The following is a 19,081-nucleotide window of genomic DNA, read 5'->3' as shown; positions in this document are numbered from 1 at the left end:
CCTCTTTTTGCTATTTAGGTGAAGAAGTGGTGATAATATGCAGTTTGCATTTTGTTGGCGCCAGGCAGACGGGCAATTTATCTGACGGCCTTTTCCTTAAAGCGCCAGCGCCTCTTTTTTTTGGTAATTTTTCCTTCCTCGGCCTCCTTTCCCACTTTCCAAGCGGCTTCCCTTTTTGCTGTCTAATTTGTTTTCGAAAGCAGCCCAACCGGTACTTGCTTCTCTCTGGTAACACTTTTGTGAAAAGGGGGAAAAACACACACAACTATTCCAACCCAAATAATTTCACCTGAAAATTTTCCCCAAAAACAATGACAGCCAGATCAGTCTGGGAAGGAAAGAGTCTCCCCAGAAAAGTTTTCTTGCAACACTCTGGTTCTTGTTAACCCGTTTGTGGATTGTGCAAATGTTGTAAGCACCAAGCAGACACTTTTCAAGCCTTAATTTATTTTCTGTGGTTTTTTTCCAAGAAGAGAAAGAAGTATCTGAAGGAGACTGAGAAGTTGTATCACCCATCTCCAATTATTCTTTGGTTATGTTTTTGTGTGGGAAACCCAACTTTTCCTTAATTGGGTTGCTGTGAGTTTTCAAGGCTGTATGGCCATGTTCCAGAAGCATTCTTTCCTGACGTTTCGCCTGCATCTATGGCAGGCATCCTCAGTGGTTGTAAGGTCTGTTGGAAACTAGGAAAATGGGGTTTATATATCTGTGGAATGATGTCCAGGGTGGGAAAAAGAACTCTTGTCTGTTGGAGCTAGGTGTGAATGTTTCCATTGGCCACTTTGATTAGCATTTAATGGCCTGGCAGTTTCAAGGTCTGGCTTCTTACTGCCTGGGGGAATCCTTTGCTGGGATTACACATGCTTGTATATTTCAATGGCTTCTCAGTGTAGTCTGACATGGTAGTTGTTAAGAGTGGTCCAGCAGTGGGTTGTGGGTGAACTACAACTTCCAGAAATGAAGGGCAGTTCCTCCCCGCCCCAAACCCCTCCAGTAATCAAATTTTGGCATATCAGGTATGTGTGCCAAGTTTGGTCCAGATCCATCAGTGTTTGGATTCACAGTGCTCCCTGGATGTTGGTGAACTACAACTCCCACAAATCAAGATGAATTTTCCCTAAAGATCTCCAATATTTTTTGCTGGTCATGGGGCTCTGTGTACCAAGTTTGGTTCAATTCCATCTTAGGTGGAGTTCAGAGTGCTCATTGATTGCAAGTGAACTATAAATCCCAGTACCCATAACTTCCAAATGTTCAGGCCAATTATTCTCAAAAACCCACCAGTATTGAAATTTGGGCATATAGTTTATGCATACCAAGTTTGGTCCAGATCCACCACTATTTGGTTTCATAGTGCACTCTGGATGTAGGTGAACTACAACGCCAATAAGTCCCTCCAAAGACCTCTAATTTTGTTGGTCATGGGGTTTCTATATGTAAGTTAGTTCCAGGTCCATTGCTGGTGGAATTCAGAGATCTCTTAGATTGCAGGTGAATTATACATCCCAGTACCTACAACTCCATTAATCATGGTGAATTCTTCCCAAATTTCTCTAGTATGTTCAGTTGCTGATCCATTCCTCTGTTTTCTGTGTGTCATAGAAGATAATAGGAAAGGGTTAAGGGAGAGGAAGTGCATGGGGCCATGCAAATTCCACACCAATGGGGAGAGTAAGAAACACTGGGATGTCTGTGGTGGAGGAAACACATGAAATCTAGGATGAAATTATCAATGTATGAAAGCCTTCACTTGGGTGGTGGGTAGTATTATGTTTGTGGAGTACATTGGCAGGGCTCTTGGACATGTTCATGGCGCTCGCTATGACCTGCAATGTCATTGGAGGGAGGGCCATTGGTGTCTCCTGAATAGTGGAGGTTATAGCTGTTTGTGGAGGCAGGAGCTTGTCTGTGTAAGTGGATACCCCAGCCACATACATACACATATATTTTATTTAATTATTTAATTATTTAATTATTTACAACATTTCTACCCCACTCTAACCCCCATGGTTAACACTGGCAACAATTTGATGTCGCAATATCACAATAAAAAGGTAAAGGTAGTCCCCTGACATTAAGTCCAGTCATGTCTGACTCTGGGATGTGGTGCTCATCTCCATTTCTAAGCCAAAGAGCCAGCGTTGTCCGTAGACACCTCCAAGGTCATGTGGCCGGCATGACTGCATGGAGCGTCGTTACCTTCCCGCCGGAGCGGTACCTATTGATCTACTCACATTTGCATGTTTCTGCTAGGTTGGCAGAAGCTAGGGCTGACAGCGGAAGCTCACGCCACTCCCCGGAATCGAACCTGCGATCTTTCTATCAACAAGCTCAGCAGCTCAGTGCTTTAACCCACTGCGCCACCGGGGGCTCCTAATATCACAATATAACAACAATATAAAACCATAAATACACAATAGATTAAAAATTATAACATTAATTATACATTCATATAGCCGTTCCCATTATCCTAACAATCATGTAGTCCAGTTCAATGTCCAAAGTGCCATTGTGCCTGCTAGCCAAAAGCCTGGTTCCAAAACCATGATTTCAGTTTTTTCCTAAAGGAAAGGAGGGAGGACGTCGATTTAATCTGGCTGGGGAGCGAATTTCACAAGTGGGGGGTCACCACCAAGAAGGCCCTGTCCCTCATCCCCACCGTTTGCGAGGCCGATGGGACCGAGAGAAGGGCCTTCTCAGTGGATCTTAAACTACGAGGTGGAACGTAGAGGGAGATATGTTCGGACAAGTAAGCTGGGCCGGAGCCATATATTTTTCACTTTTATTATGTGTATAGATAGATTGCATTGAAAGGGGATGAAGATATACGTTGTTTCCCATCCCTTGGTGACTTTCTTGGTGTTGGAAACATCCACTGATTCCATAGAGTATTAATACAAACCTTTCTTCTTTTCCAGAATCACCACCCCCTCCTTACTCCCGGCTGTCTCCAAACAATGAGCAAAAACCATTGGGTAAGGACATTTACACTATATTTATCATTAGAGAAATGGAAGGTGGGAACCCTTTGGAGAAATTGCAAATCCTTCAGCTTTGGAATTATAGGTTTTTTGGCTTATGATTCCTGATCCGAGGGAAAGCCAGCAATTGATTCCAGTTTTGCAATAGCAAGTAATTGGCTTGAAGTACAAATACAAAGATAGGGATGCTGTTAGTTCGAAGAGTTGACCAGTTGCATCCGGAGCTAAAAGACTTGCATTCTGTTCAAGATTACAGAACTGGAGTTATATATTAGTGCATTTGGTTGGAAAGAAGATGTAAAGGGATCCAGTAGCATCTTTGGGGGCAACTGAGAGTTTCCATAGCTTAGTCCAGACCTGGGCAAACTTTGGCCTTCTCTCCAGGTGTTTTGGATTTCAACTCCCACAATTCCTAACAGCCTCAGTCCCCTTCCTATTGATAAAGGGAAAAAGCAGCCAAAGAAAGCCCAAACCTAGCATTGGTTTTGAAGCTACATTTTCTAATTAAAGGGGTGTAAGTCTTTGTGAAGAGGGAGGCGGAACGAGAGAGAGAAAGAGCAATGCAAGGCTTGAAACTTGTTAAAACAAAGTTTTTCTCAGTTCCAGCCGGGGAGGAAGGAAGGAAGGGAACAAGAAGAAACAGCTTCAAGAATTTTAATAGTGATAATTAAGTATAGGAACGATGAATTGTCGGGAGCTGAGTGTAACCTTAGCCGGGGAGCTCCAAGTCGCTACTCGCCAAAGGGATTTTGGAGGGGAAGAGGAAAGCCGCCACCTCGGTCTTCACATGTCGATAAGTAACTGGTATCTAAAGGTGCATCCACACTGTAGAGTTAATGCAGTTCGACATCACTGGCTCAATGCTACGGAGTATTGGGTGAGGCACCAATGCTGGTTGGCAGAGAAGGCTCAAGAGCACATTGAACTACAACTCCTCGCATCCCATAGCATGAGTGGTATCAAACTGTGTTAATTCTTCAGTGTAGATCAGGCCTGGGCAAACTTGGGCCTTCTAGGTGTTTTGGACTTCGACTCCCATGATTCCTAACAGCCTCAGGCCCCTTCCTTTTCCCCCTCAGCTGCTTAAGCGGCTGAGGGGGAAAAGGAAGGGGCCTGAGGCTGTTAGGAATTGTGGGAGTTGAAGTCCAAACACCTGGAGGGAGGGCCCAAGTTGGTCCAGACCTGGTGTAGATGCATCCTCAGGTGGAGAAAGGTCTTTCTATGCCTCAGACCTCTCTGTCACACTGCCAGTCCAAAAGAATTGGACAGAAAGAAAATATTCTGCTTTCAAAGGGATATAGTTCCCTCAATTAAGGCCATATCACTACTGCTTGAAGTGTCTTAACCTGGCCTTTGTCATAGAAGATAATAGGAAAGGGTTAAGGGAGAGGAAGTGCATGGGGCCATGCAAATTCCACACTAATGGGGAGAGTAAGAAACACTGGGATGTGTATTCATTCTGAGATGCTTCACCACACTCCCAATGCTGATGCTGCTAAAAGGCTTGCCAACCAGAGAGAGGAAAAGGGGAAGAGATGGGCTGGGGACCATTAAAAAAGACTTTCTGGGCAGAATGGGACTGTCAACTGACTTGGCACAGATCAAGCATCCTTTATGCGAAAACCCACAATATTCCCAAATTGCTTCCTTTGGGGTTGGCTACAGCATCTTTGCTTTCGCATGAATCTGTATTTTACTTACCGTGTCAGAAGCAAGTTGAGGTTACAGTTAAAATTGATTTAAAAACACAAAGAAAGTTTTAAAAAAAACTTGGCATGATGCTAAATGCCCTTTGAGCAGAAGCTGGCCACTTGGAGTGCCTCTGGTACCGCCGTAAGAAGGTTCGCACGTGACAGGGCTCAGACTGCATTGTAGTAGGTGGTCTGTGGTTTAATCTTCTCCATACTCGCATGTTGTGGACTCTACTTTGTGGCCCCATTTCTTAAGGTTGGCTCTGCATTTTGTGGTGCTGTGCATTTCATCCGGTCTCAGCCACTGATTAAAGTGCTGGGGTTTAGCCTGCCACTTTTGGACTCTTGCTTGCTGAGGTGTTCCTATGAGTATCTCTCTTGATCTTAGGAAGCTCTTTCTTGATTTAAGGTGTTAGCATATTGGCTGATATCTGAACAGAGGATGGGCCGGAGATGTCACTACCTTGGTCCTCTCATTATTGGCTGCTACATCCCGGAGGATGTCAGGTGGTGCAATACCAGCCAAACAGTATGTGTAGGGTGTGGTGTAGGGAGTGGGCACCTGTGATAATGCGGCATGTCTTATTAAGAGTCACATCCACTGTTTTAGCATGGTGAGATGTATTCCACACATGTATTCAGCAGCAAAGTAGCAAAGCACAAGGCAGATGTCTTCACTGTGTCTGGTTGTGATCCCCAGGTTGTGCCAGTCAGCTTTCATATGATTTATTTCTAGCACCCACTTTTTTGCTTGATATTTAAGGAGTGCGTCTTGTAAGTCAGAGCACAGTCCAGAGTGACTCCCAGGTGTTTGGGTGTGTTGCAATGCTCCAGTGGGATTCCCTCCCAGGTCATCCTAAGAGCTCGAGATGCTTGTCTGTTCTTAAGGTGAAAAGCACATGTCTGCGTTTTAGATGGATTAGGAATCAGCTCATTTTTCCTGTAACAGGCAGTAAGAGCACATAAAGCCTCAGATGATTTGGTGTGTATTAATAACTATATTTCATGGGTGAAATGATTTCAGATGTTGTGTATAAAAAGGACCTTCATGCTGTGTGCCAAAGATGCATATCAAAGACCTAGGAGTGTTGTGCTTCGACTTCCATCTCAAGGCTATGATGTCTCATTACGCTATGTAACAAAATTAGGAAAAAGGTTCTGCTCCTTGTTTGAAAGTGTTATTGCATGTTTCATTGTGCGTTCCTTACTTTGAAAGTCACTGTTTTAGTCCAGAAACTTTGTTTTTTGTGGCTGCCACAAATTAGGTTGAATGGGTTGAGACTCGATGAAATATTCATTCTACTTGAGAAACTTCATTTTTGTGCCACAAACTATGTAGAGTTGTGTTGTCAAAGGTTTGCATGGCTGGAATCACTGGGTTGCTGTGAATTTTCCGGGCTGTATGACCATGTTTCGGAAGCATGGCCATACAGCCTGGAAAACTCACAGCAACCCTATGTTGAGTTGGTTGAATCTCAGTGATGAGATCGTCATTGAAAAAAAATCGCCTAATATGCTGCAGGATGTCCCTCCCAGAAATACAAAGTTTTGGCAGTTTCATAAACTTTCCCCATGTTTTTATGATAGAACCAATTAGGAGATGATATTTATAACCCAGGAGCAAAACTTGTGTTACATAGTGCAATAGGGATGCTTCCCCACGAATGCTCTTCTCAGTTTGGGACTTCTAGTGCTGCCACAATTGGCTTCTCACGCTCCCATATCTCCTCCCGCTTCCTCTTTATTGGAAGTGGGTGGGCTGTACAACTTCCCGCATCTTGTAGAAAGCTGTGAGAAAGAGACAGCTCTGGAGGATCCCAATGTGGGCTTCATTAGTTGCATTCCTTCATCAGGAAGGACAAAAGATGTTCTTGGATGGCGGCAGAGGAACACACAGGAGTTTCGAAAGTGGCGTTCCCGTTGCTTGTGCGGGTGCAACCAGATCCCATCTACACTGCTCATATAACACAGTTCCAAAATTAAGATTCACTGGATTATATGGCAGGGTAGAATCATAGAATCATAGAGTTGGAAGAGACCTCGAAGGCCATCCAGTCCAACCCTCTTCTGCCAATAAGCAGTAAAGTAATATTCAAAGCACCCCCAACAGATCATAGAATCATAAAATCATAGAATCCTAGAGTTGGAAGAGACCTCGTGGGCCATCTAGTCCAACCCCCTGCCAAGAAGAAGGAAAATTGCATTTAAAGCATGCCCGACAGATGGCCATCCAGCCTCTACTTAAAAGCCTCCAAAGTAGGAGCCTCCACCACACTCCAGGGCAGAGAGTTCCACTGCTGAACAGCTCTCACAGTCAGGAAGTTCTTCCTAATGTTCAGATGGAATCTCTTTTCTTGTAGTTTGAAGCCATTGTTCCACATCAGATGGCCATCCAGCCTCTGTTTAAAAGCCTCCAAAGAAGGAACCCCCACCACACTCCAGGGTGGTGAGTTCCACTGCTGAACAGCTCTCACAGTCAGGAAGTTCTTGCTAATATTCAGATAGAATCCCCTTTCCTGTAGTTTGAAGCCATTGTGCTGCCTCCTAGTCTCCAGGGCAACATAAAATAAGCTTGCTCCCTTCTCTTTTGTAATTGTATGATATTGTATGATCTGTATTTTAATGTAATTTGTATTAATGTATTATGATGCTATTATGTTTACTATATTATGTTTACTATATATATTTGAGTCCCTTTTCGGAGGTTGAGAAGACCGGGTTATAAAAGCTCTAAATAAACAAGCAAACAAACAAACAAATAATTCTCTTTATGACTTCTCCTCACATATTTATATATGGCTATCATGTTGCATACACTGCATTTCAAGCTCCAAAGGATTTGCTTGTGGGTTTTAGTCTTGAATCTGTTTTTGTGGATTTTAGCTGTGATTTTTTTAAATGCCATTGATGTTCCATTCTGTTTTAATGTTTGCATGGTTGTAGCTTTTGAATTGTGTTGGAATGCTTGAAATGTAAACTGCTTTGACTCTCCTTGTGGAGTGAAAAAGCAGGGTATAAATAAACTTAGTAAACATAATAACAACAACTCTTTTGTCTCCTCATTCTTCCTAGACCTTTCCGATTCCACCTTGTCCTACACTGAAACGGAGGCTACCAACTCGCCCAATCTCACTCCGGGAGAATTCTCAGGTTGGTCAACATTTTAACTTATTGAATGCAATCCGTGTCATGGTATCGTGAGATTAAAATCATGAATCTTCAAAACAAAATGGAGCTAGTTGGTCATCTCGGAGAGACTTGGATCAAATGCTCAAGAGCTTCAGAACGATCCCAAAGACCATAGTTTTCTTTGTCTTGCGGCACAAGGCAGGCTTTACCTAAAGTAAAATCTAGGATCTCTTTAGATGGGTTTTGACACCATTATATTGAATTGTGTATTTTTTATTTTGGGTTTGTTTTAATTTTTTAAAAAATTGTGCAGTTGTTAGCCGCCTTGAGTCCTAACAGGGAGGAAGGCAGGATATTATTATTTACACTATGTAATACAGGAGTCACAGTGGCACAATGGGTTAAACTCGTGTACTGGCTGACCTGCTGACCTGAAGGTCGGTGGATCAAATCTGTGAGGTGGGGTGAGCTCCCAGCTGTCAGCTCCAGCTTCAGGCAATGGGGTGAAGTGTCAGTGAAAAATATGTGGTGTTTGTGTTTTGAAGTGGGATCCCATGTTCCAGATTTCTTCTTTGTTATGTCCCAGTATTTGGAGATCTGAAAAAAAAAACCTGGTCCCTACCATTTCAGATATGGACACCCTGGTAGCATAGTGGGTTAAACCACTAAGCTGCTGAACTTGCTGACTGAAAGGTTGGTGGTTTGAATCCAGGGAGTGGGGTGAGCGCCTGCCATTAGGCCCAGCTTCTTCCAACCTAGCAGTTTGAAAACATTCAAATGTGAGTAGATCACTCCGGCTGGAAGATAACAGCGCTACATGCTGGCCACATGACCTTGGAGGCGTCTACGGACAATGCCAGCTCCTTAGCTTAGAAATGGAGATAAACACCACCCACAGAGTCAAGCATGACTAGACGTAATGTCAGGAGAAACCTACCTTTACCTTTTTTATCATTTCGGATTAGCCTGATGTCGTCTAATAATATGATTAGATTCATTCCCTTTAAAGGTGGAATGACCTGCTTTCTGTATGGCATAAAGTCTGATCCATTATGGGAGGAAATGGAGTTTGGAAGGGACTGTAGCTCCCAAAATCCACCCAGTCTGCTACTAGGGGTGCTGGGAATTGTAGTCCAAGACGCTTTTCCCCCCTAGCTTTGCTGCCAGCAAGGTGCTTGTTTCTGTTATGTTTCAAGCCTTCCATGTCTTTCTGTTTGAGAGCTATAAGGCTCTTTTGCTCCATTTTTTGACTTTTGGGACTGTCTCTGCATCTCTTCTTTTGTTGTTGATTTGTTGGTTCATTCATTGGTTCATTCGTTGGTTCATTTGTTAGTTCGTTTGTTGTCTTCTCAGCTGCTTCTCCTGTTTTGCAGGACTTCTCCTCTTGCCCAAGGCAAGCTTTTGTGAATTGCACGTTCTCTCATTTGTTGTGGGACTTCAGCTCTGGAGAGTGGTAGCTGTTTCTGAAGCTGTTTTGGCGAAAATAAACATGCAACTTGCAGAAAGCTCTAAACTCCCTTTGGCAAAAAGTCACAGAAGTGCATCTACATTGTGGGATTTAATGCAGTTTGGCACCACTTTAACTGCTGCAAGGATTTGTAGTTTGGCAAGTCCTCATCCCTCTTGGGCAGGGAAGGCTCAGGGCCTGGCAAAACTAAAACTCCCATGAACTTTGAATCATGGAATAATAGAGTTGGAAGAGACCGCATGAGCCATCTAGTCCAACCCCCCTGCCATGCAGGAAAAGCACAATCAAAGTGCCCCAGGCAGATATTTGCCTTCTCTGTCAATATGTTTTGGGGCTGCAATGAACTACAAATCCCACAATTCCATACAATAGAGCCATGGCAGTTAAAGTGGTATCAAAGTGTATTAATTCTCCAGATGTCATCTATAGGCCCCCATCTACACTGCCATATAATGTGGTTCAACTACATTATATGGCAATGGGTTTAGTCTTTTAGTCATACAGCAGTGCAGTTAAAACAACTTCCTTTTAATTATGTTTTTCTGTTCTTACATAACAATGGCATTTAATTGATAGCTTTTGGTAATACTGTATTTATTGACGGTCTGCGTTTGATCCTTTTGCAGCATGTTTACCTTCTTTTCATCTTAAAAGGCAACCCTAAAATAAATAAATACACACGTGTGTTGTTTTTTAATTGATGGGCCCCCAGCCACAGAGGTATCTTTCCCTTGACATAACGTTTGACCAAATATTATTCAGTCCTCTGATCAGACAGATGCAGATGGCTCCGATGACGGTTGTCCTAGATCCGATTTGGAAACTTTGCTTTCAGAAAGAATGATAATTCTCATAATTGCATGGCTTGCTATAGCTTGCTAAAAGCTCTTCATTAATGCTTTTTTAAAAAATCAATTTTGATTCCAAGCAACCATGGGGTGTGTCTACACTGTCGAGTTAATGCAGTTTGACACGATTTTCAAACTGCCATGACTCAATCCTATCAAATCCAGATATCTATACGTTGGAGGAGCACCAGCCCTCTTTGGCAGTAAACACTTTCAAAGCTGTTCCATGTACCATGGTCATTAAAGTCGTGTCAAACTGCATTAACCCTTCAATGTAGACACACTGTGAGTTGAAAACTATGGAGAACAGTAACCCCAAAAGTCATCAATATCTATCTATCAATCTGTCTCTCTATCTATCTAGATATGTAGCTACACAATATCTCTCTCTCTCTCTAGATATGTAGCTACAGAATTTCTCTCTCTATATAGATATCTATTTATCTAGATATGTATCTATGTATATATGTATCTATTGAAGCCCCCGGTGGTGCAGTGGGTTAAACCCCTGTGCCGGCAGGACTGAAGACCGACAGGTCGCAGGTTCGAATCCGGGGAGAGCGCGGATGAGCTCCCTCTATCAGCTCCAGCTCCTCATGCGGGGACATGAGAGAAGCCTCCTACAAGGATGATAAAACATCAAAACATCCGGGAGTCCCCTGGGCAACATCCTTGCTGATGGCCAATTCTCTCACACCAGAAACAACTTGCAGTTTCTCAAGTTGCTCCTGACATGACAAAAAAATCTATTGAATATGTAGCTACACAATATCTCTCTATACTACACAATATCTATCTATCGCTACACTCTATCTAGTGTCGCTAGCTACTCAATATCTATCATAGCTACACAATATCTCTCTCTTTCTCTCCCTCTCTCTATATGTGTGTGTATGTATTTCTCTATATATGTAGCTACACAATATCTCTTTGGCTAGCTATGTATGTATCTAGATACGTAGCTACACAATATCTATCTGTAGCTACACAATCTCTCTCTCTCTATCTATCTATCATCTATCTATCTATCTAATGTTGCTACACAATCTCTCTCTCTACCGAGATCTATGTATATTTGCATGTATGTTTCTAAATATGTAGCTATACAATATATATCTCTCTATCTCTCTATATGTAGCTACACAATATCTCTTTATCTGTAGCTACACAGTATATCTATAGCTACACAATATCTATCACAGAATAGCTGTTCTATATGTAGCTACACAATCTCTCTCTATATAGATATCTATGTAATATGTATCTATAAATGTAGCTTCACAATATCTATTGTTGAAGGCTTTCAGGGTTGGAATCACTGTGTTGTGAGTTTTCCAGGCTATACAGTCACATTCTAGAAGCATTCTCTCCTGACGTTTTGCCCATATCTATGGCAGGCATCCTCAGAGGTTGTGAGGTCTGTTAGAAACTAGGAAAATGGGGTTTGTATATCTGTGGAATATCAAGGGTGGGAGAAAGAACTCTTGACTGTCTGAGGGTTTTAATTAGCCACCTTGATTAGCATTTAATGATCTGGCAGCTTCAAGGTCTAGCTTCTTACTGCCTGGGAGAATCCTTTATTGGGTGTTGATTATCTGGTCCTGATTGTTTCTTGTATGGAATTCCCCTGTTTTCAGAGTGTTATTCTGTTGTTCTGCAAGTTGTTTCTAGTGTGAGAGAACTGGCTGTCTGCAAGGACATTGCCCAGGGGACACCTGGGGAGCTGGAGCTGATAGAGGGAGCTCAACCAGCTCTTTCTAGGCATTGGTCTCTTATTTTGAGCTTATTGGATATGATTGACTGCAATATGGGTATATTGCCATATTACCCAGAATATCAAGGACCCCTGTGCCAGAATATCAATTAACCCCTATGCCGGCAGGACTGAAGACCAACAGGTCGCAGGTTCGAATCTGAGGAGAGCATGTATATGCTCCCTCTATCAACTCCAGCTCCTCATGCGGGGACATGAGTGAAGGCTCCCACAAGGATGGTAAAACATCAAAACCAGGGCGTTCCCTGGGCAACTTCCTTGCAGATGGCCAATTCTCTCACACCAGAAGTGACTTGAAGTTTCTCAAGTAGCTCCTGACACGGCAAAAAACAAAACAAAACAAAAACAGAATATCAAGGCAGATCATCCACAATATACATGTTGAACTGGATTATCTGAGTCCACACTGCCATATAATCCAGTTGATTTTATACAGGTTTAACCCATTGCGCCACCAGGGGCTTCTATCTGTCTGTCTGTAGCTATACAATATCTATCCATCCATCCATTTATCTGTCCATCCATCTATCTTGACACAGTATCCATCTCTATCTATCTATCTATCTATCTATCTATCTATCTGCTTGTTCTCTATTCTGAAGCTGACCAGTTTTCCCATTAGAAAAGCAGTCTGAACATATGCAAAAGGCTTGCTCCTGTTTGTTATGCTTCTCTTGGAGGGGAGAGACTTTATGCACTCTGCTTCCAAACCCTGTGACTGAGGTTTTTCCACGGAAATAACTTATTAAACAGGCAGCAATTGAAGTTGGTCACTTGGTATTGATCAAAGGTGGGGTCTCATTGCTCAACATTGCAAATCTAGAACTTGGGTTCAAAATAGAAGGCAGCCCCAATTCTTGTCTTGGGGAAAAGAAGCCTGTGCTTTTTAGTTTAAGCCATAAAGGGATTTGTTCAATGTATTTACAACAGGGGTCCCGAAACTAAGGCCCGGGGGCCAGATATGGCCCTCCAAAATCATTTACCCGGCCCTCACTCAGGGTCAACCTAAGTCTGAAACGACTTGAAAGCACACAACAACAGCAATCCTATCTCATCAGCCAAAAGCAGGCCCACATTTCCCATTGAAATACTAATAAGTTTATATTTGTTAGAATTGTTCTTCATTTTAATTATTGTATTGTTTTAAAGTGTTTTTTTTTTTGCACTACAAATAAGCTATGTGCAGTGAGCATAGGAATTCATTCATGTTTTTTAAAAAATATAATCCGGCCCTCCAACAGTTTGAGGGACTGTGACCTGGCCCTCTGCTTAAAAAGTCTGAGGACCTCTAATTTAAAACATGGTGATTTGGAAATACCCCTCCTCAAATTCCCACCTCTTCAATCTTCATAATGGACCCCCCAGTAGCGCAGTGGGTTAAACCCCTGTGCTGGCAGGACTGAAGACCGACAGGTTGCAGGTTCAAATCCGGGGAGAGGCGGATGAGCTCCCTCTATCAACTCCAGCTCCTCATGCGGGAACATGAGAGAAGCCTCCCACAAGGATGATAAAAACATCAAATCATCCGGGTGTCCCCTGGGCAACGTCCTTTCAGATGGTCAATTCTCTCACACCAGAAGCGACTTGCAGTTTCTCAAGTCGCTCTTGACACGACAAAAAAAAATCTTCATAATTTATGGACATTTATATAGTTATTCCAGACCTTTTCATTAAAATTCTTTTGACACAAGGATTGGAAGGGGATTGATTTGGGAAAAGGAAAAAAGAGAGAGAGAGAGAGAGATGAAGGAGAGACTGACAAGGAGGGAGGTCCAGATTAACCTGATCCAGATGGATCTCCCAGCGCATGGCAGTGTGCCGCAGGGATGCCTTGGCTCTTGCGTCACAACCAAAGAGTGTTGCCCTGAGGTGCCTTTCTTGGCTGACCCCCTGGCTGCCTGGAAAAAAAACCCCGGATCTGAAGGGCCCTTTGCTTGTGAAGAATCCCTTCTTAGTGCTTGGTTGCAGGGAGTGAGGAGATTCTATTATTGTATTTACCTTAGTCTAGGGAGCCATCGAATCTAAAGATTTCATCCCACTGAACATGTCAAATGTTTGGAAGAGTAGGTTTACTATACAGCTGAGGCATACTGGAAATTCCATAACCTTCTAGCTAACCTTCTATAACCTTCTATCTACCTATTGGAAATAAGTACACCATAACCTTATTGAAAAGGTGAAAATGATGTCACATCCGTTTGGCAAATGTGAACATGTGGATACCACCTTTTGCAAACCACTAGTCAAGAAAAGCATCACCTTGCTAGAAGTCAACCTACTGAACAAGTGATATTCATAAGCATTTGTGTAATGGCACACAGGTAACTCAGCTGTTAAACTGACGAACCATGTCTTTAAACTGCCAAGGATAAAGATATGCCATTACAAAAAAGTACATTTGGTTAGCAGAGTATGGTTGTCTCTTTGAAGTAGAATTTACAGTTGTAATTGCCCAAAAAGATATACACTCCCTTGAAACCTCTAAGCTAAAATATGCACCCAAGAGACAAAAACAAAGCCTTCTTTGAAAAATAATGTATTTTGTTTATTAAGAAATTTCTTGTATACTAGCTGTCCCCTGCCATACGTTGCTGTGGCCCAGTCTGTGTATATATGTTTTGCGTGTATGTATATGTGTGTATATATTTGTGTATATATGTATATATGTGGTTTTGCGCATGCGTTGTAATGTATATATTTGGGGCTTTTTGAGTCTCTTCTGCTTTGTTTTTTAGTGTTTTTATGAGTGATGGTCACTCGTTGGTCTGATAGGTGTCTTGTGTCCAAATTTGGTGTCAAGTTGTCCAGTGGTTTTTGAGTTATGTCAATCCCACAAACGAACATTACATTTTTATTCATATAGATATTCAGCATACTAGTCCATTGTCTTCAAAAATATAGGTAATGTCCAAACTGTATAATTGTACTCACTGAAGTCTGAAATGAAACAAACTCCATCCTCCTCATTGAGGTCTAAAAGCATACGGTATGACAAAACCCTCAGTGGCGCAGTAGGTTAAAGTGCTGAGCTTCTAAACTTGATCATCGAAAGGTCACAGGTTTGAATCCAGGGAGTGAAGTGAGCTCCTGCTGTTAGCCTCAGCTTCTGCCAACCTAGTAGTTTTTTTTTTTGTCGTGTCAGGAGTGACTTGAGAAACTGCAAGTCACTTCTGGTGTGAGAGAATTGGCTGTCTGCAAGGACGTTGCCCAGGGGACGCCCGGATGATTTGATATTTTTATCATCCTTGTGGGAGGCTTCTCTCATGTCCCCGCATGAGGAGCTGGAGCTGATAGAAGGAGCTCATCCGCCTCTCCCCAGATTCGAACCTGCGACCTGTCGGTCTTCAGTCCTGCCGGCACAGTGCTTTAACCCACTGCGCCACCGGAGGCTCCTAGCAATTTGAAAACATACAAATGTGAGTAGACCAATAGGTACCCCTTCACCAGGAAAGTAAGGGCGCTCCATGCAGTCATGCCCGCCACATAACCTTGGAGGTGTCTATGAACAATGCCAGCTCTTCGGCTTAGAAATGGAGATGAGCACCAACCCCCAGAGTTGGACACAACTGGACTTAATGTCAGGGAAAAACCTTGACCTTTACCTATGACAAAAATGGAGTCCTATGTCTGAAGGCTGTCCCACAGCAAAGAGGTACAGTCAAAGTGGCAAACCAAAATGTACATACAATATAGGTTAACAATTATACACATATACAAACAGTTACTGGAGGCTTGGAAGGTTGCTTTTTCCAACAAGGCATTTTGAAATTAAATGGATGATTTTCCTACCTCCATCACACATTAGGAAACTATCCATTTTATTTAGAAGTTCTCAGTTGATTTGCCATCCCATTGTAGAGAGCTGTTCCTGCCCATTGACCTCCTGCAGGACTAGAGCAAAACGTGCTGCAGGATGTCCCTCCCGCACAAAGTTTTTGCAGTTTAATAAACTTTTCCCCATGTTTTTTTTTTATGATAGAACCAATTAGAAAATGACATTGATAACCCAGGAACAAAAATCATGTTACATGGTGTATAGTCTGGAGAGGCACCAGCACTCTTTGGCTGGCACTCTTTGTGCTGTTGGCCACCATGCCTTCTGGCCATTGCCTTCCTTGCTTTGGAGATCCATTGGGGCGCCTCTCTGTGCAAAGCTGCCCTTTGAAGCCCCTGGCACATTGGCACCAATGGCGCAGGAGAAGAACCTGCCAAGCCAAACTATACCTGAGATTCCCTTTGCCGATAGCACAGGGCCTCGTTTGCTTCGGGGAGATGACGACGGCATGCGGGATAAGGATCGGCAGCAGCTGGCGGCAAGGTGGCGGTAGCCCTTCCCTGCCTCTTTGTTCCTGGCTGGTTTGGCAGCCAAAAGAAGACTACGACTACAATCGAAAGTGCTTTTCAGAGCTGCGAGCTTCATTCGTCCAGGTGCCATGGATCCAGGCTCTCCTTGGCGTCTCTGTAATTGATGGGCGCCTTCCTTCTGCTCTCACATTCACCTTCGGACCTCACTGCACAGTTAATGTATTTTGACACTGCTAGAATTGCCATGGTACAATGCTATGCCATTATAGCATGGAGAGGCCCCAGTACTCTTTGGTAGAGAAGGCTTGAGATCTTGCTAAACTACAACTCCCAGGATTCCATAGCAGGTCAAGTGCAATCAAACTGCAATAAAAAATCAACATAAAATATGGTTGTGAGTTCTCCAGGATGTTTGGCCATGTCCCAGAAGCATTCCCTCCTGACGTTTTGCCTGCATCTATGGCAGGCATTCTCAGAGGTGGTGAGGTCTGTTGGAAACTAGGAAAACGGGATTTGTATATCTGTGGAATGTCCAGGATATGAGAAACAATCCTTGTAGGTATGAATGTTTCAATTGGCCGCCCTGATTAGCATTTAATGGCCTAGCAGTTTCAAGGTCTGGCTTCTTCTGCATGGGGGAATCCTTTGTTGGGAGGTGATTAGCTGGCCCTGATTATTTTTTGCCTGGAATTTCCCTGTTTTTGAGTGTTGTTCTTTATTTACTGTTATGACTTTAGAGTTTTTTTTCATTCAATCTATATGAATAAAAATGTAATGTTTGTTTGTGGGATTAACATAATTCAAAAACTACTGGATGAATTGACACCAAATTCGAACACAATACACCTATCAGGCCAACAAGTGACCATAACTGATAAAAACACTCAAAAACACAGTGGAAGGGACTTAGGAGCCAAAAATGCAAAACGATGTTACAGCGCATGCACAAAACCACATATACACATATATACACACACAAAACACATGTACACAGACTGGCCACAGCAACACATGGCAGGAGATGGCTAGTAGTACATAAAATATGAAGTTTCCAAAATATGAATCCTGTAACCACTGGCGGAGTGCAATGATGATTACACTATGTAACACAATTTGTGTTCCTGGGTTACAGATGTCATTTCCTAATTGGTTCTATCACAAAAACATGAGAAAAGTTTATTCAACTACCCAAACTTTGCTTTTTTTGCAATAGTTTTTCAATGAATATCTCATAGCGTGTCAAACAATTCAATATAGTTTGTGGCAAAATGAAGTTTCTGGAGTAGAACAACTGCTTTTGAAGTAAGGGCTGCACAATTAAAAAGGAAATAACACTTTCGAACCAGGAACAGATTATTTTTCAAATTTTGTTACATAGTGTAATTCGACAATGTAGATGCATCCATAGTTACGCCTTGGATGTGAAATGATGGTTTGGTGTCACCACAAAGGAAGCCCTGTCAGAGCGGTACAGAAAGGTCCCACAATAATTTCTTCCCTTTCTTTCCAGTTTTACCAGGAATAGTGGGAGTTGTAGTTTGGTGAAGCATTAGCACTGTTTGGCAGAGAAGGCTAGAGACCTTGTCAAACTCCAACTCCCATGATTCCATACCATTGTGCCATGGCAGCTAGGGTGGTGCCAAACTGCATTAAACCCACAGTGTCAATGCATCTTGAGAGTGATGTTGTTGTCTTTTTAAAAATTCATCTTATGCAGTCTGAGAAAGAAATATGTAATCTGACTAATTCAGAAGCACCAGAAATTGCAAAATAGTCCCAAGCTTAGTAATGTGTTCATTTGTTAGTCGGTTTTCTCAATGCTCATTCCCTTAAAATAATAACTAGACATTGGTCTCTTATTTTAAACTTATTGGTTATGATTGACTGCATTATGGGTAGATATAGGGCCCTTCCGCACAGCCATATAACCCAGAATATCAAGGCTAGACATTGGTCTCTTATTTTGAGCTTATTGGATACAATTGATTGCAATATGGGTAAATATAGGGCCCTTCCGCATAGCCATATAACCCAGAATATCAAGGCTAGGCATTGGTCTCTTCTTTTAAACTTATTGGATATGATAGACTGCAATATGGGTAGATATAGGGCCCTTCCACGCAGCCATATAACCCAGAATATCAAGGCTAGGCATTGGTCTCTTCTTTTAAGCTTATTGGATATGGTAGACTGCAATATGGGTAGATATAGGGCCCTTCCACACAGCTATGTAACCTAGAATATCGAGGCAGATAATCCACAATATACATGCTGAACTGGATAGATTCACGCTGAACTGGATAGATTATATGGCAGTGTGGACTCAGATAATCCAGTTCAATGTGGATTTTATACAGCTTTGTGGAAGGGGCCATATATGGTCTGGAAGTCTGTGGCAGCAATGGAAATTGGAAGGTTGGATTCGGCATTCATCATTACAAGTTGCTTTCTCAACAGCGATGCTACGATGAGAACCGGAATGGGAAAATGTGCATCTCACTCTGTGCAGAATAAGAGAATAATACAAGGTGCTAGGCTCTTGGAAAGGGCTCCATTTTTGAATCTGGAGAAGCTCAGGAAGCGCATTCTGAAACCTGAAAAGTGTTTTATGGCTCCATCGGGGAACAAACTAGGAGCCGCTCCTTGCCGCTTTTGAGTCGGAGAGGGCCCTGTTGTTTTGCCGGCTGCCAAATGTTTATGGGATTGGCCCAGCGCCGGTGGGTTAGCCAACTCCAGCAGGCGATGTCCTTCCTGCTTTCCTGCTTTGGGAAGTAATTTGTGTTTTTCAAAACAATAAATACAGTGGGCCTTGTTTTACAGTTGGGAAAATGCTTTCGGATGAAGCTGGCTGGAAAGGATGGTGTGTGCATGCACTTCCTTTTCTT

General features: G+C 42.7%; 1 protein-coding gene across 1 annotated transcript in view; it reads left to right on the top strand.

The window, feature by feature from the left end:
* The window catches only part of SMAD6 (SMAD family member 6), a 44,276-nt gene that overhangs the window by 11,289 nt on the left and 13,906 nt on the right, over nucleotides 1-19,081 (top strand). Inside the window, exons 2-3 of the mRNA XM_060755372.2 lie at nucleotides 2,919-2,975; nucleotides 7,745-7,822. Of these exons, the coding sequence (XP_060611355.2) occupies nucleotides 2,919-2,975; nucleotides 7,745-7,822 (135 nt within the window). The remainder of the gene's footprint in view (nucleotides 1-2,918; nucleotides 2,976-7,744; nucleotides 7,823-19,081) is intronic.

The sequence above is a fragment of the Anolis sagrei genome, chromosome 9, assembly GCF_037176765.1.
Source record: "Anolis sagrei isolate rAnoSag1 chromosome 9, rAnoSag1.mat, whole genome shotgun sequence".
Lineage (NCBI taxonomy): Eukaryota > Metazoa > Chordata > Lepidosauria > Squamata > Dactyloidae > Anolis > Anolis sagrei.
The sequence above is the reverse complement of the archived record's forward strand: the minus strand, read 5'-3'. Positions and strand labels throughout refer to the sequence as shown.